Here is a 26997-nt window from a genome sequence, read left to right on the forward strand (position 1 = left end):
CCGTGTCTCTGCTAATCTTCTCCTGAGTGCGACCTGGTGCTTGCTGCACCCGGAACAGACTGGCTATTGTGTGAGATAGCTCCTAACTACCCCTGTTGGTGCCCCACCTCCCGGGTTCCTGAACTAGTAGGCAAGAGGTCCCATACCTCATGATGGCCACCCCAGCACCTACCCTAGCTCAGTCCCAGTGGAAGAGCTCACATTTTATGTGTTGGTTGAGTGTGTTATTAGTTGTTTACCGGTGACGACCGCCTCCATATCCGAGATCAATACTGCACCTCAAGTGAGATGCAGTACCCTGTGGCGCCTGAAGCTGCAGTGGCGCCACACATGCGTATGAGCAAACTGAGCATCCACCATATTATCCTCCGCTCCACTGGCCAAAAGAACAGAAATTATTCCAGTTTTCATAGCTATGACAACCTCTGCAGGTAAGGCAAACTGAGATGCACACGTGGAGGAGATATATAAGCCCAAATTTTAATCCTCCAAACAACCTGTAGTCAAAAGTTTTTCTGACATTTCTTCAGTTTAAGACAGAAGGACAGGCACCAATTAAATTAACCCTTTGACTGCAAAAGAAACAAACAGTGTCTTACGGCAAATCGTAGGAGGCCCAGACTGAGGAGAGAACACCTAACTGCATTGGTTCATGCAGATCCACGGGCAAGCTTTCACTCCTAGGGAGTTCTACTGGAGGAGGGGTCAACACAGGTTTATCCCTGAGGCAACTATCAATCTGGATGGCTACAGCCTTATCGGCTTCTAAAAACTCAGAAGTTTGGTACATAACCCAAGCATCTTTTAACCTTTCAGACAGGCCCTGACAAAAATAGCTTTTAAGGGCAGGGTCATTTCAACTGTTAGTTGTCCATCTGTGAAACTCTGAACAAAAATTCTCAGCTGACTGATCCCCCTGTTGAAGCCTATGCATCTTGGACTCACCAAGGGAGATCTGGTCCGGATCATAATAAATGAGGCCCAGGGCCACAATAAACATGTTTACCAACTGAAGGGACTAAGAATTAGTTATAAGGATAAAGGCCCAGGACTGGGGATCCAACTGAAGTAATGAGACAACAATCCCCATTCACTGTTCCTCACTCCCTGAGGAATAAGGACGAAGCCTGATACAGAGTTTACAAGCTTCTCTGAACACCACACTAAATTGTTGCCTTCTCCCAGAAAACCTGTCTGGGAGGGCCACTTTAGGTTCTGGATGTCTGACTGACAGCTGATAACACCAGACCTGCAGACTGCTGCTGCTGCTGCTGCTGCTGCAAAACCAGTGACCAGAGACCCATCATTTACAGAGACAAACTCTGCATCTGTTTTGCAAGACCCATGACTAGATCGATATTTGAATATTGGAAAAAAATGGGCCAGTAACAATGCCACACCAGGGCAGAATGACATCCAGCATGTGACACAAAGGAAGGGAAGAAACCAGGGTGCAAAAAAGGGTACAAATGGGACCCTGATGATAGGCAGAGGGTGAATGGATGACCCCCTAAACACTCAAGTGAAACTGAACTCTGCACTCCCTATTGTTCCTAAATGGGTCCTTCAGCCGGTGTGTGATCACATGCCTAAGCTCTGGATAACCCTGGGCTAGCACTGGCTAGTGAGCTTGGCAGCAAGGCACTAGTCTTATTTCTACAATAAGACAACAAAAGAGAGAAAAACAAGTGGGAAGAAAACAACAAACAAAGCTTCACAGCTTCCATATGGACAACTTCAACTGGTAGGTCAGCATAGAAGAACTATCACTGGCATATAGGAGAGTAAGAAGTGAGTTTAAATAATGAAAGGGAGTGGAAGCCAGGTGCAGCACCTGAGGTAAGAACTATATGGACTTCCAGCAGGATAAAAAAAGGAACTTTTAACTCATTCAACACCAAATGAAGGTAAATCCACTCTATTCATGTTAAAGAAAACCTATGATCTGCTAATCACTGTGACCTTCTTATTCCAGATAAGATTGTGGCAGATACCCTCATAGTGAATTTCCCCCACAGTAACCTCACAAGCACATTATTATTACACCAGCAAAGTATAATGTCTTATACAGAATGATGTCCTCCAAAGACTTCCCTACACAGTATGATGCAGTATGTATGTAGTCCCAATAGATGGCCCTTCAACCTTTCTATATGCAGTATGAGTGCCTCCCACCCCCCTATACACATTATTATCACCCCACAGCCCTTTATACAAAGTTTGATGGTTCCACAGCCATTTTATATACTGTACAGTATGATGGCTCCATACTCCTCCATACACATTATGGCTACATAGCCCCCTATACACCATAAGATGGTCATATAACCCCTTTTACACAGTATAATGGCCCATAGCCTCTATACATAGTATAATTGTCATGAATGTGTCCCGCTCTGTGGAGACGTCTGGAAAGTCTGGGACCAGAAGGTCACAATGCCTTATTGTTCGCAGGTTACAACTGGTATTTGAATGTATCTACTTTCTTATAGTGCTGCAAGGGTTAAGGACTCTTTTCTATCTGGCTGTTCTTTATAGTTTTAATTTTAGGTGCGGCTCTTTTGTGACCACTCCCCTTCACTATATAAAGTCACATGTCTTACCATCTAATGTCGGTTATAGACTCTCATTCTTATACTGACCACTTTGGAAGGAGCTAGCCTCTAGAATAAGCTGAGGAGTCGTGATTATTGCAATGGTGCCCAGGATGGGGATATATATACCAGGATGGGGACATATACAGTACAGACCAAACGTTTGGACACACCTTCTCATCTCTAGAACAACTGTTAAGAGGAGACTTTGTGCAGCAGGCCTTCATGGTAAAATAGCTGCTAGGAAACCACTGCTAAGGACAGGCAACAAGCAGAAAAGACTTGTTTGGGCTAAAGAACACAAGGAATGGACATTAGACCAGTGGAAATCTGTGCTTTGGTCTGATGAGTCCAAATTTGAGATCTTTGGATTCAACCACCGTGTCTTTGTAGAAAAGGTGAACGTATGGACTCTACATGGCTGGTTCCCACCGTGAAGCATGGAGGAAGAGGTGTGATGGTGTGGGGGTACTTTGCTGGTGACACTGTTGGGGACTTATTCAAAATTAAAGGCATACTGAACCAGCATGCCTACCACAGCATCTTGCAGCGGCGTGCTATTCCATCTGGTTTGTGTTTAGTTGGACCATCATTTATTTTTCAACAGGACAATGACCCCAAACACACCTCCAGGCTGTGTAAGGGCTATTTGACTAAGAAGGAGAGCGATGGGGTGCTACACCAGATCACCTGGTCTCCACAGTCACCAGACCTGAACCCAATTGAGATGGTTTGGGGTGACCTGGACCGCAGAGTGAAGGCAAAAGGGCCAACAAGTGCTAAGCATCTCTGGGTACTCCTTCAAGACTGTTGTAAAACCATTTCCGGTGACTACCTCTTGAAGCTCATCAAGGGAATGCCAAGAGTATGCAAAGTAGTAATGAAAGCAAAAGGTGGCTGCTTTGAAGAACCTAGAATATAAGACATATTTTCAGTTGTTTAACACTTTTTTAAGTATTTCATTCCACATGTTTTGATGCCTTCAATGTGAATCTAGAATTTTCAGAGTCCTGAAAATAAAGAAAACTCTTTGAATGAGAAGGTGTGTCCAAACTTTTGGTCTGTACTGTATACCAGGATGATATTATACAGAGAGGCAGTGTGTGTGTGGGGGGGGGGGGTAGTATACAGAGGGGTAGTGTATGAGGGCGATATACAAAGGGGCAGTATGTGTGGGAGAGGGTGTATATATATATATATATAAAGAGGGGCAGCTTGTTTGGGGGATAGTATACAAAAGGGGCAGCATACTTGAGGGATATATTACACAGAGGGGCACTGTGTATGGGGGGATAATACACATAGGGGCAATTTGTGTGTGGGGAATATTATACAGGAGAGCAGTGTGTGTGTGATATACAGAAGAGCAGTGTGTGTGGGGGATATTGTACAGAGAAGCAGTATGTGGGGGATATTATTCAGAAGAGCAGTGTGTGTGGGAGAGATATACTGAGGGGCAGTATGTGGGGGTTTATTATACAGAGAGGCAGTGTGTGGGGGGATATTATACAGAGGGGCAGTGTATGTGGGGGATATTACACAGAGGGGCAGTGTGTGTGGGGATATTATACAGACCAGTGTGTGTGTGTGTGTGTGTGTGTTATACAGAAGAGCAGTGTGTGTTGGGGATACTATACAGAGGAACAGTGTGTGTGGGGTGGATATTATACAGAGAAGCAGTGTGTGGGGGTATATTATACAGAACAGCAGTGTGTGTGGGAGAGATATACAGAGGGGCATTGTGTGGGGGTTTATTATACAGAGGGGCAGTGTGTGGGCGGATATTATACATAGGGTAGTGTGTAGAGATATTATGGAGAGGGGCGATGCAGGGGGTATATTATTAATTTTCTGAGGCAAATACTTTATTTTCTGGAACAACTTCAAGGGTGCTAACATAACACTTGGCCATGACTGTGTGTATATATACGAATATATATATATTTTATTAATATTATTATTACATATATCTATACACACATATTTCCAAGAGTGGCGCGGAGACAGTGGGAGGTTTGAAGTGTGGAGGCAAAGCTGAGGTGGAGCCTGGGCGGAGACTCAAGGGGGCCTGAAAATTTTGCCAGCATGGGGTCCTGAAATTCCTAGTGGCAGCCCTGCGTAGTAGGAGCACATACCGCATTTTTCGGACTATAAGACGCACCTGACCATAAGACGCACCCTGGTTTTATAGGAGGAAAATAGGAAAATGAAATTTTAACCAAAAATATGGTCATGACACACTGTTATGGAGCGAGGATCTGCTGCTGACACTGTTATGGGGGTAATGTCCCCAAATTCTCTACTAAGGTACCCCATTCTGATAAGGATCTTCCTGCCTTGTATATGATCCTGCTCATATACCCCCCATCCTGCTAATAATATACCCCCCATCCATCCTGCTCATGATATGCCCCCATCCATCCTGCTCATGATATGCCCCCATCCATCCTGCTCATGATATGCCCCCATCCATCCTGCTCAAGATATGCCCCCATCCATCCTGCTCATGAAATGCCCCCATCCATCCTGCTCATGAAATGCCCCCATCCATCCTGCTCATGAAATGCCCCCATCCATCCTGCTCATGAAATGCCCCCATCCATCCTGCTCATGAAATGCCCCCATCCATCCTGGTAAATGGCGTGTATCCTGTGGCACAGGAAAAAAAAAATAAACGTTTATACTTACCCTTCCTCACTCCCTGAAGCACCGATCTCTGTCTCAGCTGCAGCGCCGCTGTGTGGAGCCGTCACCGGTGTCTGCAGCATCGCGTCTTCCTGTCTGTGCCGGCGGTAAGCTGATCGATTCTGGTGGATACTAGCGACGCGCACCGCGATGACGTCATCGCGGTGCGCACCGCTAGTGTCCAGATCAGCTGACCGCCGGCACAGACAGAAAGACGCGATGCTGCAGGGGGGCGGCTCCACACACGGTGACAGGTGAGTACATTGATTCACTGCACCCCGCGCTGATAATGATTCACGGGGGGCAGTGAATACAGCAGCACATGATCACTCCAGGCTGTAGTTGCCAGGGGTGATCACGGCCGGCTGCTAATTGTGCACGCACCCCGCCCACCTGTCAGCGCCGGTTTCGCTGAGAGATAATGGGCGGGAGGATGGGCGTGCATATGTAATGAGCGGGCCCACGTGGTCACGACAGGCTGTTACAGCCTGCTCGTGCCGCCGATGACCCGCTGCACCGCGGCACCCTCATTCCCCGCAGCCTTATAGTCAGACCATAAGACGCACCCCCCACTTTCCCCCAACATTTGGGGGGAAAAAAGTGCGTCTTATGGTCCGAAAAATACGTATATATTAGATTATCTCAGTGCAGGAACATTTTTTTTTAAATCACCTCCAATTGTGGAACTTATTATTAATACAAGATCTATTCATTAAAATAAACTTTTGGAATAATCTCTTTACGTTTAAATGTGTTAAATGTGTCAGAAGGAAACTAAAGGAATTTTGCCAAGACTCCTTCCAGCATTGTACAGTTGTTTAATAACCCGCACTGCCACTGGCCCATGGTGCACCTCATTTGTCTCAGGTACATTTAGGGTATATACAGATTGTCATGCACCCTTCTTGCAAACAGCCGAGAACCAAGTGTCTTGATTCTTGAACAGGTACAGGTGACGTTTGCAGACTGAAACATAATGGTGCTTTACACGCTGCAATATCGCTAAGGAGATATCGTCGGGGTCACGGTGTTTGTGACGCACATCCGGCCTCGTTAGCGAGATCACAGCGTGTTACTCCTCTGAGCGACCGTAGACGATTGCAAAAGAGGGAAAAATCGGTGGTCATGGAGAGGTCGTCCTAAAACAAAATATCGCTTTCTGCTCAGTAGTGATGTGGTTCGTCGCTTCTGCGGCACCACACATCACTGTATGTGACACCGCAGGAGCAACAACCATCACCTTACCTCCGTCCACCAGAAAAGGAGGAAGGAAGGAGGTGGGCGGCATGTTCCTGCCGCTCATCTCCTCCCCTCCTTTCCTATTGGGCGGCGGTTCAGTGACGCTGCTGTGACATCGCTGTGATGCTGAACGAACCGCCCCCTTAGAAAGGAGGCGGTTCGCCGGTCACAGCGATGTCACAGAGCAGGTATGTGCGTATTGTCGCTGCCGTAGCGATAATGTTTGCTACGGCAGCGATCACCACATATCGGCCGTACGACGGGGCGGGTGCTATCGCGCTCGGCATTGCCAGCAAATGCTAGCGATGTCGCAGCGTGTAAAGTACCCCATAGAGCAACTTCTTTAATTTAGGGTGACCGTTAACATATTAACCCTACATGATCTACTGTTTTGCATTATAAGGGCGATGTATATAAAGACACTTCAGCACTGTGAGATATCATAAGCCTTTAATATCTGTGCTTGACAATATACACTTATGTTTATACACAGATTATAAATTATCTCGTCACTGGGAATGTCAGAGCTTGATACATCTAGAGCAAAACGATGGAACTGACCCAGAATCTCCGGAGAATACATTCATCCTCCATCTGCAGAAGGTAACATTACTTCTCCATGTTATATCACTGTTACCAGATACAGTGGCTATTTTCAGCTTCACTTTTCAAGTATTATTTTTAGAAAATCCTATAAATGATTTATTATTCAGGTGCAGAAAGGCAGAATATAGTGTTTCCCTCTATTGCTAGTGGTCCTCGGTCTAGTGCAGTGCACAGAATAAATATACACCACAAATACTAGTTTTCTAGCACCCTATCCTAGCAACACCATCTGTTTCCATGACTAGAAGCAAAGTAATCTGATATGCATCGCTTCAGTGCTCTGTATTCATAGTGCCGTGTAATGTACTATGTATATAAGAAATTCACTCAATTTATATTTATAAGTATTTTAGAGATGCATTAAACTAACGTCTTTGGGTGTTTTCTCATATGCCTGATTTGCAGTGACTGTCACATGTCACAGGCGGTCATAAGTAAAGTCCTTTCTGGTGGTATTCAAAATATTAAAGAGAAACTGGCACCAGATTTTCCCAGTATAAACTAAGGCCAACCTTTACCTGCTCACCTCTTTATAAGCTCCCAACCCCTCTGCATATCCTTATAATGCCCTGATATGCCAAGGCCCAGTCCAATGGGCGTTTCTTGTCAAGACTGGCGCCTCTTCTCACCCTGCAATTGCCGTCCTCTTGCCTTGCGTCATGTGAATGATGCATCCTATTTCATCCACACAACACCCTCAATCTCTGCTGATGGTAGGGTAAAGCACTGTAATGCGCATGCACCAGCTTTACTTTTGAGTCGGTATTACTCTAATGTAATTTCTGGCGCATTTGTGGCACCCCTAGGCTACAGGCACCACAGGGTATTACACCACTTTTCAGGGGTAATATCTATCCCGGGTCAGGTGGGGGTTAACCTGAAGGTGCCTTTACAAAACACACACAAACAACAGCAAGGTGCTTACTCACAGGGGCTTGGACTAGGGCAGACAGGGGAGCCAGCCATCACGAAGCATGGGACTTCCCCGGTCGCTAGGACAACCACTGGGGGCGGGCACCACATGGGGTAGAAGGAGGAGCAACCAACACACTTAGAGCAGAACCTTCATGGGCACAACTTGGGATAACATCTAGTACTGACAACTGGAGTTAGTGTTTCCTCTCTCTTCGTGGGCCCGTGGCTTGGAGCAGGAGGCTCGGCCCAGGTTCCGGATAGCTAAAGAGGGACACTTCACTAAAAGACTTTCACGGGCACCGGCGGTGACCGCCGACGGATCCGGGATCGGCTGGAGCTCATCGTGGCAGAGGACGGTACTCTGAGGCAGCGCCTGAACAACCTGTGAGTAAAAAGACTTGGAACTGCAGCCCCTGCCACTCCTTTACCGTCACCATCGCCCAGCGCTGAAGCGCCAATGGGCACTACCACCACCCCCGCCATCCTCCCTGGGGTAATCCCGCTCCGCACCATTCACCTAACATCTGCCCCGATTAGAGACCCTGCAACGGCGGCCCCCATCCCTGGCCACGTAGCACAGGTGGCGTCATGATCCTAATAGACTTTCCTAACTTCCGACTACTACCTCCATTCTCCCTACCAGCCTCCAATTCTCCTTCCTGTACCCCTCGGGTTAACAGAACCAGGCAACCCTGTGATGATTCAGAGGATCTGCACCCCCTACCCGGCAACAAGTAGGTTAAAACACCTGCCCCGTGGGGCGCTACACATGCGCTTTACAGTATTTTGACAGTATTTTGCTCTGCCCTGCACGCCAACCAGCAAGAATGGGGATGTTGTTGATGTAACTAGGCCAATCCACATGGAGCAAAGCAGGAGGATGGGAATTGTGCAATAGAGAAAGGGTCGAGCTAGCCTAGCGACGTCAATCTGATCCGACCTCGCAGTATTAGCGGATTGTAAAAGATATTTTTGGACATACAGAAGGATTTAGGACTTATAGACAGGTTGATAGGCTAATGTAAAATAGGCGATATAGGTGATGGCCTTATGTTACATTAGGAAAACCTGGTAACCAGTTCCCTTTAAGTTCTAAATAACTATTGTCCCAATTATTTTTTTCCATTTAAAAGGTTTCCCCACAAACAGTAAAGCCTGCTTTACACGAGACGATAGATTGTGCGATAGCACAGTCGATCGTACCCGCCCCCGTTGTTTTTGCGTCACGGGCAATTAGTTGCCCATGGCACACAAACTCGTTTAACCCCCGTCACACGTACTTACCTTCCGGACGACCTCGCTGTGGGCGACGAACGTCCACTTCCTGGAGTGGGCGGGATGTTCGGCGTCACAGTGACGTCACACGGCAGGCGGCCAATAGAAGCGGAGGGGCGGAGATGAGTGGGATGTAAACATCCCGCCCACCTCCTTCCTTCCATTAAGCCGTCGGGTGCCGCGGGAGGCAGGTAAAGCTGTTGTTCATCGTTCCCGTGGTGTCACACGGAGCAACGTGTGATGCCACGGAAACGATGAACTACCGCCGCCATTTTAATTAAACAATTTTATGAAACCTAGTGACGAGTACACGACTCACGATTTGTGAGCGATACTGCGTCGCTAGGAGGTGTCACACGAAACCACGTCGTGTGGTATGCCGGATGTGCGTCACGAAAACCGTGACCCCAACGACATATCGCACAATCTATCGTCTCGTGTAAAGCCCGCTTAAGTGATGGTCTATTACTACAATATACTAATTAGTTGAGGTCCGACTCTTGAGTCCCCATCAATCCATCAAATGAACGGGCTATGCTGCCACTTCAATGGGGCTCTACTGCATTTCCTGGCACAACAGATTGTTGGAAGTGTTAATGCTCAAGAAAAACTCCAATAGGCCCTTATTCTTCGAATTGATGAGGGTCTAAGAGATTAGACTCCCGCTACAATATCATGTTAAAACATTTTATGGTGCCAATAGCTAACTACATCTGTTCTGTATCATGATCTACTTGTGCCTCTTAAAAAAAAAAAAAAAAAAAGGACAAAATCTGAAAACCAAATTTGTCCAGCACTTCTTCACTAGGACAATTATGTAGATTATTTGGCGGATTTTAGTCTGTAATTGGTCTATATTGCCATTTCAATGAATGGGCAACTACTGTAAAAAATCGTTTCGATCTAATAGATCTTTACCGTACCATATACTTATGTCATAATGCTCATTTATAGGAGGAGTATGATGATAAAGGATTACAACTGATTTAAGCTGTTGTGAAATATGTTTTATTAATTGGTGATAAGGGACAGCGGATAATACAACAGTAATTTAGCAAAGTGTGTCCTTTATATTTCTGTAGTCCATTGCACAAATGTTTAGGCTAGAAAAAGAGAAGGATCTTGATTAATGCAATGTACCAGTTGCCATGGCTATTGTCATATTAATACACCTTTGAACGAGATATTTCATACGTGGGTGGCTGAACGTGGATATCTGCTGCTTTGTGGAACAGGAGGGTTACTGACAAATGACAATGCCTTTTTATAGGCAGCACATATAGACACATATCATTTAAGAAAATATTCAACCGATAGCATCCATATATAACGTGTTTTCTGGGCAGCTACATGTGCTACGATGCCATTGTGCAATGCCCAAAATAATCACTTACTCTATGATGCCCATTAATGTATTAGGTATGAGAGGAAACTCTCCATATTCACCTCAAAAAGTAAAACTCCTTAAAAACATGGAGTTTCTGCTCAGTATCCACTCCAAAAACTAAAAATAGACTCAGTATTCACATACTGTAAAAGTCCTTCTCTTGTAATCTGGGATTAATACTTCAGGCAGATTCTATCTCCCACTGTCACCAGGTTTTTGGTATGTAATTGTGCTGGCCCCGCGTCAGCAGGCGGGCTGCTCAGATCCGGATCCGCGGTGGCTCGAGGGGGTCTCCGGACCCAGGGGGTCGTACGGCTCCTCAAACGAAGGGGGTTATTTACAAGGGATGTGTTTGTGACGCCACCCGTGGTTTGTGGTAATTTGGGAGTACCACCGCTGCAGTTGAGAGTACCCGGGGGTGATGGAATGGGGCAGCCAGGTGTTAGGACCCTCCACGGTTAGGGGGAATACCCCGGGACTCGGTGATGGCTTTGGGGGGTGCCGTGGGGAGCGCAGGGGCCACTTTCGTACTCACTCAGTCCATAAAGCTGACACCGACAACCAGATAAACCAAAGTTCTGGACACCGCTACCGCTGAGGGGAGCTAGTTCGGGTCCCGTCCCGATGGTGTTGCCTGGTTATCCATGACCTGCCTCCTGGCACTAAGTTACTTCTCTGTTGGTCCCGGTAGTGTGGAACTAGCCGGGTCCCACTCCCCAGTGTGGCTAACTGTGGGAGCTTGCTCTCAGGGTTCACGCTTGGGGTTTTCTGGACTGGATTTGTGGAAAGTCCTATCCCTCTCGTTACGCTAGTACCCCGATTTTGGAGCAGGTGGAGAACGGATCTTGAAGGCTCCGTTCTTGTCGGGTCAATTGCCAGGTTGCCTGGAGCTACTCCCTGACCTAGGGTCCACGTACCCCGTCGTGCCCTGGTCCCAGCCCGGTGATGGTGCAAGGCCGCCGGCTGTCCTCCTCGACAGTTCCGTGCCCCTTGCCACGATCCCCGTGCTCCTACTAGGTCCAGATCACAGTCTGGTACCTAGTTACTTACAAGGAGTCCGACTCCTGACCTCCTCTCTCCTTCACCTCCTGACTTCAACCTTCCACTTCAACTCTCTAACTTCAACTAAACTCCTCCTGACACTCCTGACCTCCCCTTAACCAACCCCCCAAGTGGGCGACACTATTCCACTCAGTCCGTCCACTGGTGTGTCTGGTGGGTGTGGTGCAGAGTGTACCTAGGACTTTGATTGACTGCTGTTGGCAACATCATTAGTTGGGGACCCATAACCAAGGATATTGGATAGAGGATATTGCACAGAAGGGCAGATTGCACAATACCCTGTGACGACTTGATAGGCCAGGGCGTCACATAATCTAAAAGCAGCATGATGTAGAGACACTGTTCCAGTGTCACTTACTGGGCTGTGTATCGTTAATTTACTAAAATCAGTATTTTATCAATCGGAAGTTATTACAGAACTAGGTGTCTGGTGCCTCCTGGTCCAACCACGCTCCCACCACTGATTAACAGCTTCCTGTCAATATACAGTACATTGCATACAGAAAGCTGCTAATCAGTGGTGTGGACGGGGTTACACATGGCCCAACATTCTGTGGTCTCCTAGACTTACAGTAGAAGATATATAAAGGAAACCGGGTGTTACGCCATGCTTATCACCATTCAGACCGAATCAATTATTCCATGTTTTTAATGAAATTGTCAAGTACAGGTCTGTACTTGGCAATTTCAATAGAGACATGGAAAAATTGATTTGGTCTGAATAGTGATAAGTGCGGCGTGACACCCGATTTCCTTTATATATCTCTCTTTCAATACTTCGTGGCTGCACCTGTTTCACCTTGATACTACGCAATTATAGGAGTTGTGACTGGCACAGGTGAGTTTACCTAATTAGTAATTCTTGGTGTTTTATTTGGTAAGACCCTATTGCGCTACTTCTCCACAGCTTCTATCTCCTGATCGAGACTTACAGTAGAGAAAACTGTAATTCTATCACCACTACTGCACCCAGGAAACTAAGTAATACATTGCTGGAAACAGTGTCTCTGTCCCTATGTGTCGCCCAGGGAATGGGGTACTCTGTCCCACGCAGTGTATAACTGGGGAATGTCACTTTGGTGGCCGTTGCCCGGTCCCGTGCCCTGGGTGCTTTTTAATAGGAAGTATTTACAGGGGAGATTAAAGTCATTGGTATGCCGCCACCTGCGGGTTGCGGTTAATATAGGGGAACCGCCGCTGCTGAGTTGGTTATCCCCAGGGCTGGTGGTAATGGCAGCTGTGGTGGTAGTGTGGCACCCCAGGGTTCAGTTGCCACAAATATACCTGCACCTGGGCATGGAAGGATCTCCACATTAGGTAATCCCACATACAACATTTCCACTCCAAGCCTGGAAGGGGAGCTCTACAAGTCGAGTTCAGGTGAGGTCCCCTTTAAATCCAGGTTTGGAGGCGGAGTCAGAGAGACAGTTGACTGTTGGAGAAAAGGAGACTATGAGAGCAGAGAGTGAGGGAAGACATCAAAATGGAGAGGGCAGTGCTTAGCCCGCACAAGTAACTGTGTGACCGCCTAAGGGATCAAGAGTGAGGCAAAAGAGGAGAGACCGGGGAGGTGGAGCCTGACTGGTTCATCCCCAAGGAACAGCACTGATTATCGGACACCGGCGTCCGAGATTGTGAGGGATCTAATCTGCCCAGCAATAAAGACCGGGGGCCAGGGAGACTGCAGATCTCTTGGCCGCAGCAGCATCTGAAGGCAAAGCCGCTACACAGAGCTTAGGGAACGCAGTGAGTACAGCAGTGCCCCTTAGAGAAGCTCCCGCCGCCTGCCATACAGGTGAAGACAGTGAGAGAGGGACAAGGTATAGCTACAGGCAGCCTAGTACCAAGGAGAAACATAGCGCAGCAGGGAGGCCACACAACTGACCTGGTGCAGAGATCCTGAACTGTTCCCAGATTACCCAAAAACTGTAACATCAGAAACTGAACCCATTTTTAATAACATCTGCAAGTAAAACCTGGTCAGAGTTAATGAATTGGTGTGACGCACTTTATTTCTTTCATCTGAGAAGCCATAGGCTGCTGCACTAAAGTGACAGTTGAAAAGGCTGTGAAGAAAAACCGCTATATCTGTGTACTACTAAAACTGCCCTGGGGACCCCGCTTCACCTACGGGAAGTGTAAACAACTGGCTGCTTAACCATCACCCCAGAGGTCTGACCTGCAGCCCCAGTAACCATACTGGAACCGTAGGTGGCGTCACGAAATACTTTTATTTATTTATTTATTTTTATCTTTATTATTTATTTTTTTTTTTTTAAAAAATTTTATTTTTATTATTTATTGACTTTCAGCGACCACCAGGGCCACGGAACCGGGCACAGGCCCCCGTGACATAATCCCATTAACCAACACCCGGAACCGAGTACCCCACGGCCCTGGGGCGGGTCAGTAGGCCCTCCGCAGGTAGGGCTGAGCCCGGGGAGATATATGATGGGGTCTCTCGCCAAACAATGGAGTCCACACCGTGGGTTATAATTAACAGTCTCTACTCACTCTTGACCCTCGGACGGCTGGTTCAGGTCCCTGTATTTTCAGTGCCAGTTGATGACTTGGTTTCTCTATCCCTGGCACCCTCAGTGTGGTTGGGTCCCCGTAGCGTGGAGCGGTTTGCGGCCCGACAGTCCCTTTCTGTGGCAGTCTCCTTTTCCATACGGCAGGCAGTGTGGACCCTGTAGGGCTGGTCTGTGTCCTGAACCCTGCTTTTTGCTTTACTGCTGGTTCCCCTGGATCTGTGGGTCAGTGAGGTCCGTGAAGGTCCCCTCACTGTGCAGGTAGTTGCCAGGTCATCTGAAACTGTCACCTGACCTAGGGCCCTGTGCCCAGTCAGTGCTCTGGTCCCAGCAATACTCGAGTGTACCTGCCCTGGTGACCACTCTCCTGTGCCCCCAGGTCACCGTTACACGACCCAGCTCTAGGCACGTCTTTCCACTTTCACTCACTACTCTAGACTGCTTGTTGTCCCCTCCCACCTGGTTGTCTAGTCCTCTGGTCTGGCTCCACTCTCTAGGTGGCCATCCTTTTGTGTCCAACTAACCATTTACCCCTGATGTTGAGTGATAACTAGGATTTTGGTGTGTCTAGGTGTTGCTGGAACTGGTGTTCCGGGTCCCTGGGGATAGGCCCTGCATCCCCGTGAGGATGCAGTTCCTAGTAGTGCCCTGAGTGTCTCAGGGATACTATATTCCCCCTTGGTGAAACACAGCATGTCCTCAGGCTGTAAAGAGAATAAAGTTTTTATTAAACATCAACAGATAACTTTCTTCCCACACAGGGGAGGCTTTACTTGAACATTTCATGAGCATTTTTCCCTCCATCATCCCACCACCCAAAGGTCCTGGTCCCAGAACCCAGTAAGGAGGCAGGTCACCGGTCATTTTGGTGACCAGGTCTGGGCCATCTCTGTCCCCGACCTTTCCTCCAATCTTCCTCTCTTTGGTGGCGGTATCAATGTCCTGATGACAAGGTTTACTCTGGGAGGCACACTTGGTGCAACATATGTACACTGCGAGAGTTTGGGTCATTCCCAGTCCAATGACCAGTGGTCAATTTTTATATCAATTTTTCAAACACTTTACAAGGTCATGTAACTTTTCAGCATTTTCAACATTATTTACATTAATGACTGTACATTTCACTTAAGACTCTATTTTCTATATCTGAGTGGAGGCTGACCTATATTGCTACGGGTTGATCTGCGTAACTCTGGTCTTTCAGTTAACCCCTGTTGTGTCCTACTGTCTATTGCGAGTCTCTCACTACTGTTTGCAGGTGGACTTGGCAATTGTTTGTGTACTCTTGGTAAATTAGCAAGTGTGTTGTTTGAGGGCTCTTCTGGAACCACAGGTTTTGGGAATGTGACGACTAGTACGATGACTGCTCCATTGTACCGTGGCCAATTCTCTGGAAAGTCTACCAAGATGGTACGGAAAACTTTTTCTTTCTTTTCCGTGACGTGAGGTTGGTTTGGTACTTCTTTTTTTGGTTTCAATGGTTCTGGGCAACTTTTTAAGTGATCCTGTGAAGCAGGATGTGGTCTTTCCTTGGGTCCTTACTGATTAGGCAGGTTTTTTGATTATCAAGGTTAGAAGGTAGTACCACATAGAGTTCCTTTTGCCATTGGTCATCGAGTTTGTGAAGTTTTCTTTTTCTTTTGAGAACTGTTTCTCCAGACATAAGAGGATCAACACACGCTTTTCTGTTGTAGTTTCTTCTTGTTTTTCTCGACTGCGATTCAAGTTCTGCTCAACATAGTCTTGTATCCTTCTATATTGGGCTTTCCGGTTGGAGTCCCAGTCTTCAGCTGGTGAGCTGTTTTTTTGCATTTCGACTTCTATTTCAAGATCTACTGGTAGTCTTCCAGGTCTTGCTCACATGAGATAGGCGGGGTGCACTTTGTACAGCTTACCGGAATGATGTTATACATATCCACCAAATCAGGCAACTTCTCTGGCCACAGGTGTCTCTCTTCAAGTGGTAAAGTCTTCAGCAAATTGATGACGAGGTGGTTCATCTTCTCACACATTACATTTGTTTGTGCATGGTAGAGTGTAGTACGTATTTTTTTACATCCGTATAAGTTGCAGAATTCTTGGAAGATTGCAGCTTCAAAGGCGGGGCCTCTGTCTGTCAATACCTACTCAGGGTACCCATGATGTCTGCAGAAGTGAGCTTGAAAAGCTTTGGCTGCGGTACTTGCTGTTAAGTCCTTGACAGGTACATCACCAGGAATCTGGAGTAGTGGTCTACCATTGTGAGAGCATAGGTGTAACCTGTTCGATTGGGTGTCAGCTTGACATGATCCAGGGCAACAATCTCTAAAGGTTGCTTAGTGACGATGGGTTGTAGTGGTGCTTTTTGATGGTTACCATTTTGTCTTCTCAACGCACAAGGACCACAGTTTCTGCACCATTCTTCTATGGTAGCTCTCATTTCAACCCAATAGAATCGATCATGTAGTAACGCTTCCAGTTTCTTCCAGCCGAAATGTCCTGCACGATCCTGGTACGCTTCTTAAGCCCGCTTTACACACTGCAATGTATCTTACAATGTGTCGGCGGGGTCACGTCGTAAGTGACGCACATCCGCCATCGTAAGGTACATTGCAGTGGGTGACAGGTACGTGCGATTGAACGGTAAAACGTTCATCGCACGCACATCGCTCATTTCTCTAGAATTGAACGTCAGATTGTTCATGGTACCCGGGGTAGCACACATCGCAGTGTGTGACACCCCGGGAACGATGAACAGATCTTACCTGTGTCCTGCGGCTCCCGGCCGGTAATGCGGAAGGAAAGAGGTGGGCGGGATGTTTACGTCCCGCTCAGCTCCGCCCCTCCGCATCTATTGGCCGCCTGCCGGGTGACGTCGATGTGACGCCGAACATCCCTCCCACTCCAGGAAGTGGACGTTCGCCGCTCACATCGAGGTCGTATGGAAGGTAAGTATGTGTGACGGGGTTAATCGTTTGTGCGGCACGTTCAACAAATTGCACATACGATGGGGGCATTGCAAATCGCATACAATATCGTATGCGAAATTGCAACGTGTAAAGCAGGCTTAAGACTAACAGAACATGGGCTTTCGGTATCACTATTTGACATACCCGCTCATGTGTTTTAGGGTTAGTGAGGCTTTGGCACAGCTTCCCTCGATGGAGATATAATCGGCTTCTTTCCTTCCACAACTTCAGAGTTTCCTGTGGAGCTTCAGGATCTAAAGCTGGGTTTACACACTGAGACTTTCTAGTGATCCAACCTGCGATCTCAACCTAGCCGGGATCGCTACAAAGTCTCTGGTGAGCTGTCAAACAGGCAGACCTGGCCAACGACCTAACAGCGATCCGGACCTGCAGAGCGACTAGCTGGTCGTTGGGGACGTGTCAAAAAAGCAGGTGAACTTCACCCGACTTCATTTAATGCCGCGCGGCTCTGTGTGCCGTGTAAATAAATAAATAATTAAAAAATCCGGCGTGCGGTCCCCCCCTATTTTAATACCAGCCAGATAAAGCCATACGGCTGCAGGCTGGTATTCTCAGGATGGGGAGCCCCACGTTATGGGGAGCCCCCCAGCCTAACAATATCAGCCAGCAGACGCCCAGAATTGGCGCATACATTAGATGCGACAGATCTGGGACTGTACCCGGCTCTTCCCGATTTGCCCTGGTGCGTTGGCAAATCGGGGTAATAAGGAGTTATTGGCAGCCCATAGCTGCCAATAAGTCCAAGATTAATCATGTCAGGCATCACCCCGAGATACCTTCCATGATTAATCTGTAAATTACAGTTAAAAAACACACACCCGAAAAATCCTTTATTAGAAATAAAAAACACTAACAAATTCCCTCATTACCAATTTATTACCCACAACAAAGCCCTCCTTGTCCGGCGTAATCCACGGTCCTCCAGCGTCGCATCCAGCTCTGCTGCATGCAGGTGACAGGAGCAGCAGAAGACACAGCCGCTCCTGTCACCTGCACGCAGCTAATGAAGAGAGCCGTGTGATCGGCTGAGCTGTCACTGAGGTTACCTGGATCCAGCAGTGGATGAAGCGGTGGCCGCGGGTAACCTCAGTGACAGTTCAGCTGATCGCGTTACTCACCTCATTTGCTGGTGATTTCCCCCCCTCTCTCATACTCACCGATCCCCGATCACCGGCGCTGCACGGCGTTCACACTGCTCCGGCGGCTTTTCCTTTTTTGAAAAAGCCGGCCGCTCATTAAACAATCTCGTATTCCCTGCTTTCCCCGCCCACCGGCAAATGTGATTGGTTGCAGTGAGACACGCCCACACACTGAGTGACAGCTGTGTCACTGCACCCAATCACAGCAGCCGGTGGGCGTGTCTATACTGTGCAGTAAAATAAATAAATAAATAATTAAAAAATCCGGCGTGCAGTTCCCATTATTTTAACACCAGCCAGATAAAGCCATACGGCTGCAGGCTGGTATTCTCAGGATGGGGAGCCCCACGTTATGGGGAGCCCCCCAGCCTAACAATATCAGTCAGCAGCCGCCCAGAATTGCCGCATACATTAGATGCGACAGTTCTGGGACTGTACCTGGCTCTTCCCGATTTGCCCTGGTGCGTTGGCAAATCGGGGTAATAAGGAGTTATTGGCAGCCAATAGCTGCCAATAAGTCCTAGATTAATCATGTCAGGCGTCTCCCCGAGATTCCTTCCATGATTAATCTGTAAGTGACAGTAAATAAACACACATACACCCGAAAAAATCCTTTATTAGAAATTAAAAACACAAACACATTCCCTCATTACCAATTTATTACCCACAACAAAGCCCTCCTTGTCCGGCGTAATCCACGGTCCTCCAGCGTCGCATCCAGCTCTGCTGCATGCAGGTGACAGGAGCAGCAGAAGACACAGCCGCTCCTGTCACCTGCACGCAGCTAATGAAGAGAGCCGTGTGATCGGCTGAGCTGTCACTGAGGTTACCTGGATCCAGCGGTGGCCGCGGGTAACCTCAGTGACAGCTCAGCTGATCGCGCTACTCACCTCATTTGCTGCGTGGAGCTGACCGGAGCGGCGGTGAGTAGCGCGATCAGCTGAGCTGTCACTGAGGTTACCCGCGGCCACCGCTGCATCCACTGCTGGATCCAGGTAACCTCAGTGACAGCTCAGCCGATCACACGGCTCTCTTCATTAGCTGCGTGGAGGTGACAGGAGCGGCTGTGTCTTCTGCTGCTCCTGTCACCTGCATGCAGCAGAGCTGGATGCGACGCTGGAGGACCGTGGATTACGCCGGACAAGGAGGGCTTTGTTGTGGGTAATAAATTGGTAATGAGGGAATTTGTTAGTGTTTTTTATTTCTAATAAAGGATTTTTCGGGTGTGTGTATTTTAACTGTAATTTACAGATTAATCATGGAAGGTATCTCGGGGAGACGCCTGACATGATTAATCTAGGACTTATTGGCAGCTATGGGCTGCCAATAACTCCTTATTACCCCGATTTGCCAATGCACCAGGGCAAATCGGGAAGAGCCGGGTACAGTCCCAGAACTGTCGCATCTAATGTATGCGGCAATTCTGGGCGGCTGCTGACTGATATTGTTAGGCTGGGGGGCTCCCCATAACGTGGGGCTCCCCAGCCTGAGAATACCAGCCTTTAGCCGTATGGATTTATCTGGCTGGTATTAAAATTGGGGGGGACCTCACGCCGGATTTTTTAATTATTTATTTATTTATTTTACTGCACAGTATAGACATGCCCACCGGCTGCTGTGATTGGGTGCAGTGACACAGCTGTCACTCAGCGTGTGGGCGTGTCTCACTGCAACCAATCATATTTGCCGGTGGGCGGGGAAAAGCAGGAAAAGCCGCTGGAGCAGAGTGAACGCCGTGCAGCGCCGGTGATCGGGGATCGGTGAGTATGAGAGAGGGGGGGACACTTCAGTCACTCGGGGGATTAGCGGTCACCGGTGAATCCTTCACAGGTGACCGCTAATCAGGACGCTACACAGACAGAGCCGCGGAGTCGCTGTAAAGTCCCCTTTACACACTGAAACTTGCTAGCGATGCATGCTGCACAGCGGGAAAGAAAGGACCTAGGAATGGTCCTGAACGATTTGTAGCGATCACAACTTCACAGCAGGGGCCAGGTCGCTGATAGGTTTCACACACTACAGTCCCCTGAAGAAGTCACCACACGAAACACGTGTTGGGACTATCCCCGTTTGTGCCTGCATGCTCCTCTACGTTATTTGGTAAGCTCAATACTGGCTTTTGGCTTGTGCTATGTAGATTGTGTACTCTCTTTAACTGGTACGCTGATCTTTCCAGCTGTTACCTTTCAGGTTTGCACTATGATGTATGTTAACCCTTCTCAGCACTGACCATACCAGTGAGCTACTGTGAACTAATTTTGCATGTCTTTGCATGCAGCCACACTCGGGGAACCTATCACCCTCTATGTCGTTGTAACCTCTCTTATATTTATTGTACTATTCATGCCTCGTTTTATACTATTGTCTGATTAATAAAACTATTTTTATCTGCACACATGTGCTTATGACTATTTATCGTCTTTGATTAAGGCATGTGGCTACTTTGGCAAAATGAAAGACTTCCATTCTCCTTGTATTTATAGGTTTCACACACTGCAATGTCGCTGGGGAGGTCGCTGTAACGTCACAAAACCGGTGACGTTACAGCGATGTCGTTTGCGATGTTGCAGTGTGTAAACCCAGCTTAAGTGTGAATCCAGTTGGACTATCAACTCTTTGATCAACTTGACTGTAGGATCATTATCTTGTACTTCTTTCCACCCGTGGTGAGGTAAGGGGTCTAATGTGGTTTCTTGCCGCATACTGTAAGATTGATGGTCTCTTGGATCACCGGGGCGATATAAAGCTGGCAGCTCGATTTCTTCTAGGTCATCTTCATCTTTCCCTTCATCAGACAGGGGAGACATTCTGGATAACGGGTCCGCGTTGACATTCTTGCGGCCAGCTCTATATTTAATGATGAAATCATAGTTCGCCAGTCGGGCCACCCAACGTTGTTCCAGCGCACCAAGCTTTGCCGTGTCCAGATGAATCAGAGGATTGTTATCGGTGTACACTGTGAACTTTGCAGCTGCTAGGTAATGTTTGAACTTTTCAGTCACTGCCCAGACCAGCTTGAAGGAGCTGTAGTTCTTGTCATTCCTCTCAGTAGGGCGGAGCTTTCTGTTTGCATAGGCAATCACTCTTTCCTTGCCTCCCTGCACTTGAGATTGAGAGCACATTACTGGCATCTGTATACAGCACAAAGAGAAGGTGATAGTCGGGATACGCCAGTGTACCGCCCCCGTGCCAGCAGCTGCCGCTGCTCGGATCCGGTCCTTCTGTGGGTGGCTTGAGGGTCTCCGGACCCGGGGGTCTCGCGGATATGTCGAATAAAAAGGGGGGCGTAGATGTACGGGCTAGGCCGTATTAAGTTCGTGATGCCACACACGGTGTATGGTGAGGTGGGACACCACCGCTGCTGTTGTGGGGCACCCGGGGGAGATGTAGTGGCAGCTGGATGTTAACCCCTCCGTGGGTAGGGATGGTTGCCCTGGGACCCAGTGTCTTTGTGCAGGGTATAGCGATGGCAAGGGCTGGCGCACCCGGACGTGAGGGTGGATGTTTGGTTACTCACAGTAAAGGAATCACACAAGTCTTTTGGTAAACCAAGTTGCTGGTGGCCGGCCGCCGCGGCCGGTTGCATTCAGATCCCTCACCCGGGCTGGTGGTCGCTGTCTTTTCCCTCTGCACTTGCTTTGTGTATGTGGACTGCCTGGTCTGGAACTCAGGAGTAGAGTTGAGCGCGGTTCGCGGTTCGAGGTTCTCCAGTTCTAGGCTCGAGTGATTTTGGGGCCTGTTCTAGATCGAACTAGAACTCGAGCTTTTTGCAAAAGCTCGATAGTTCTAGAAACGTTCGAGAACGGTTCTAGCAGCAAAAAAACAGCTAATTCCTAGCTGGCTTTCCGCTGTGATAGTGTAAGTCACTCTGTGACTCACACTATTATGACATTTCAGTGTATAGTGTGCGTGAACAGCGCCTTCAGATCACTGCTGTTTGTATAATGGCCATTTTTTTTTTTTTTTTCCTTGTCTTCCTTCCCTAAGCGCGCGCGTCTTGTGGGGCGGGCCAGCATGTCAGCCAATCCCAGACACACACACAGCTAAGTGGACTTTTAGCCAGAGAAGCAACGGCATGTGTGATAGGATGTCCATGTCATATGTCCCTGCATTATAAAACCGGACATTTTCCTCCAGGACGCCATTATCTCTTCTGCGTCCTTGGTGTCAGACATCACTGGCGCAGCCCTGTCCTGAGTCCTATCGCTGATACAGCTATATGCGCTCCATACACAGCGCTGGACAGCATAGGGATAGCACTTTCCATCAGTCCTTTTAAGGGCTCGTACCGGCAGGGTCAGAGCCATAGGTGACAGGTCCTGAAAACAGAGACAGCGTCTGTGTAGCTAAGGTCAGGGATTTCGTCGCTGCATTTCCCCATTAGGAGGGAATAGAAAGGCAGGCTTCCTTTCCTCTACCCAGAGCCCCACAATCCTGGCACTGTACCCTCCTGTCCTCTGCACACTCCAACTCATTATAACTAAGCCATTATACTAGCAAACACTCAGTGTACCTAGTGGCATCCTAAACGTGGCTATTGGACTTTTGTCTAGTCACACTAGTGCAAAGATATTTGCAGCACGTCTGCCTGCATTGCACACTCCAACTCATTATAACTAAGCCATTATACTAGCAAACACTCAGTGTACCTAGTGGCATCCTAAACGTGGCTATTGGACTTTTGTCTAGTCCCACTAGTGCAAAGATATTTGCAGCACGTCTGCCTGCATTGCACACTCAAACTCTTTTTAACTAAGCCATTATACTAGCAAACAGTCAGTGTACCTAGTGGCATCCTAAACGTGGCTATTGGACTTTGCTATAGTCCCACTAGTGCAAAGACATTTGCAGCACCTCTACCTGCATTGCACACTCCAACTCATTATAACTAAGCCATTATACTAGCAAACACTCAGTGTACCTAGTGGCATCCTAAACGTGGCTATTGGACTTTGCTATAGTCCCACTAGTGCAAAGACATTTGCAGCACCTCTGCCTGCATTGCACACTCTAACTCATTATAACTAAGCCATTATACTAGCAAACACTCAGTGTACCTAGTGGCATCCTAAACGTGGCTATTGGACTTTGCTATAGTCCCACTAGTGCAAAGACATTTGCAGCACCTCTGCCTGCATTGCACACTCCAACTCATTATAACTAAGCCATTATACTAGCAAACACTCAGTGTACCTAGTGGCATCCTAAACGTGGCTATTGGACTTTGCTATAGTCCCACTAGTGCAAAGACATTTGCAGCACGTCTGCCTGCATTGCTCACTCCAACTCATTATAACTAAGCCATTATACTAGCAAACACTCAGTGTACCTAGTGGCATCCTAAACGTGGCTATTGGACTTTGCTATAGTCCCACTAGTGCAAAGACATTTGCAGCACCTCTGCCTGCATTGCACACTCCAACTCATTATAACTAAGCCATTATACTAGCAAACACTCAGTGTACCTAGTGGCATCCTAAACGTGGCTATTGGACTTTGCTATAGTCCCACTAGTGCAAAGACATTTGCAGCACCTCTACCTGCATTGCACACTCCAACTCATTATAACTAAGCCATTATACTAGCAAACACTCAGTGTACCTAGTGGCATCCTAAACGTGGCTATTGGACTTTGCTATAGTCCCACTAGTGCAAAGACATTTGCAGCACCTCTGCCTGCATTGCACACTCCAACTCATTATAACTAAGCCATTATACTAGCAAACACTCAGTGTACCTAGTGGCATCTTAAACGTGGCTATTGGACTTTGTTATAGTCCCACTAGTGCAAAGACATTTGCAGCACCTCTGCCTGCATTGCACACTCCAACTCATTATAACTAAGCCATTATACTAGCAAACACTCAGTGTACCTAGTGGCATCCTAAACGTGGCTATTGGACTTTTGTCTAGTCACACTAGTGCAAAGACATTTGCAGCACCTCTACCTGCATTGCACACTCCAACTCATTATAACTAAGCCATTATACTAGCAATTTTTGCTGCCAGTTTAAGGGCCGTAGTTGCATTGTCAGGGATATTTATTCTTTATTATTCTGCTGTTAATAAAGCTAGACCACCACTGCAATCTACACCACCTCTCAATTTTTACTACCACATTTTCAGTGCACAATCTTGTCGCAATCAACATGAGTGGCAAAATGACAGATGCTGGTGGAAAGGGGAAGAGGCGTGGTGGAAAAGGCAAAAAAGGTTTTGTCCGTGGGGAAGGTGGCAAAGCTCCATTATCATCTGCTGAAGATAGACCATCTACCAGCAAAAGTAAGATGTCTACTACTTACCATGGACAATCCGATGTGCTCCCTTTTTTACGGACACTAACAACAGGAACAAAGGTAGATGATGGCCAAAAAAGGAAAATGCTTGAATGGATCTCAAGTGGTCCAACAAGTGCCCTCTCAGCCACTTCAAGTACCGCATCCAAAAAACACCAGTCCTCTGAGTTGTCATCCCAATCAAACTTGCTTTCTCCCAGCTCTGAAGTCTCCATCAGCCCTGCACAGTATGGTGGAACTGAGATGGCTGAGTCTGCAGAGCTGTTCAGTCACACTATAGCCTGGGAATCAGAGGTCTGCTCCCAAGCTACAGTGAGTACAGAACAGGAAATGGTCTGCAGTGATGCCCAGAACCTTTGTGACTCCGATTCAGGCCGTGAGGACCAAGTTTCTGAGCATAATGTTGACCCTTTGTCACAAACTGTAACACCTGTGGTTATAGACAATGAGGAACATATTGATGAAGATGAGACGCAGATACCCGATTGGGATGACAACTTAAATATTCGGTCAGGGCAAGAAGAGGCTCGGTCTGAGGGGGAGGGGAGTGCAAACACAACAATTGATGATGAAGTTCTAGATCCCACCTACTGTCAACCCACAGTCAGGCACTCGAGGAGGTCAACAGAGGTGGTGGAGGAGGATGCAACTGATGACGAAGTTACCTTGCGCCTTCCTGGACACAGTCAGAGTACTGGTAGCACGTCTACAACTGCATCCTCAGCCACCACTCTGCCTCTGAGCATTATTCGGGGTGAATCAACAGGTCGCATGGCCTCTAAGCCTTGCCTAGCCTGGTCCTTTTTTGACATAGAAAAAGATCGCCCAAATTATGTGATCTGTAAAATTTGTCATGGTTCTCTTAGTAGAGGTCAAAACCTCAGCAGTTTGACAACTTCTTCCATGAATCGTCACATGAATAAATATCATATGGCCCGGTGGGAAGCTCACCGTGCTGCAATGCGGCCTAGCGGAGCGAACCATCCACCGCCTGCCCCTTCCAGTGCATCCGCGCGCTCGTCATCTTCTAGGACTGTGGGGACAGCTGTCACACCTGTTTTTCCACCCACAACTTCCACCACTGTAACCGCAACAGGCAGTTTGCTTGGTAGGTCGTCAGTTGGTTTGGAAGGGGAAACAAGTGAGTGTGTACAGCTCTCTCAGACATCGATAGCACCAACGTTGGATGAAGGCAACATCATGTCTCCGCCTGCACTTTCCTCACAAACCTGCATTTTTCCAGGGACACCCTACTCAACACCATCTACACACAGCAGCCAGATCTCTGTCCCTCAGATGTGGTCAAATAAAAGGCCACTTCCTGCGACCCATGACAAAGCTAAGAGGTTGACTCTATCCCTCTATAAGCTCTTGGCTACCGAAATGCTGCCTTTCCGCCTAGTGGACACACAGGATTTTAGAGACCTTATGTCTGTCGCTGTGCCCCAGTACCAGATGCCTAGTCGCCACTACTTCTCTAAGAAAGGTGTGCCCGCGCTACACCAGCATGTCGCACACAACATCACCGCTTCCTTGAGAAACTCTGTGTGTCAACGGGTGCATTTCACCACCGATACTTGGACCAGTAAGCATGGACAGGGACGTTACATGTCGCTGACTGGGCACTGGGTAACTATGGTGATAGATGGTGAAGGGTCTGCTGCACAAGTCTTGCCGTCCCCACGACTTGTGTGTCAATCCTCTGTCTGTCCAAGTTCCGCCACTGCTTCTGCATCCTCCACCTCATCTGGCTCCTCCACCTCCGCCCCAAGCCTGCCTGGTCAGGCCACCAGCGTTCTCACTGCGCAGAAGGAATCACGCACCCCTCATTACTATGATGGCAGCAGAGCGCAACGGCATCAGGCGGTCTTTAGCTTGACATGTCTTGGGAATAAGAGTCACACAGCTGAGGAGTTGTGGTCAGCTCTGTGGTCCGAGTTTAATAAATGGTTGTCTCCACTCAACCTGCAGCCTGGTAAGGCCGTGTGCGACAATGCTGCAAACCTGGGTGCGGCCCTTCGCCTGGGCAAGGTGACACACGTACCTTGTATGGCTCACGTGTTGAACCTTGTCGTCCAGCAATTTTTAACACACTATCCCGGCCTAGATGGCCTTCTGAACAGGGCACGAAAACTGTCTGCTCACTTCCGCCGTTCAAGCGCCGCAGCTGAGCGACTTGCATCGCTCCAGAAGTCTTTCGGCCTGCCGGTTCATCGCCTGAAATGCAATGTGGCGACACGCTGGAATTCAACTCTCCACATGTTACAGCGACTGTGGCAGCACCGCCGAGCCCTGGTGC

The 26997-nt window shown here is 48.0% G+C and overlaps 1 protein-coding gene across 1 annotated transcript in view; it reads left to right on the forward strand.

Moving 5' to 3' along the window:
• The window catches only part of RASSF5 (Ras association domain family member 5), a 217567-nt gene that overhangs the window by 33355 nt on the left and 157215 nt on the right, over positions 1-26997 (forward strand). The window contains exon 2 of the mRNA XM_075335707.1: positions 7012-7121. Within this exon, the coding sequence (XP_075191822.1) occupies positions 7012-7121 (110 nt within the window). The remainder of the gene's footprint in view (positions 1-7011; positions 7122-26997) is intronic.

Source organism: Anomaloglossus baeobatrachus, chromosome 2 (assembly GCF_048569485.1).
Source record: "Anomaloglossus baeobatrachus isolate aAnoBae1 chromosome 2, aAnoBae1.hap1, whole genome shotgun sequence".
Classification (NCBI taxonomy): domain Eukaryota; kingdom Metazoa; phylum Chordata; class Amphibia; order Anura; family Aromobatidae; genus Anomaloglossus; species Anomaloglossus baeobatrachus.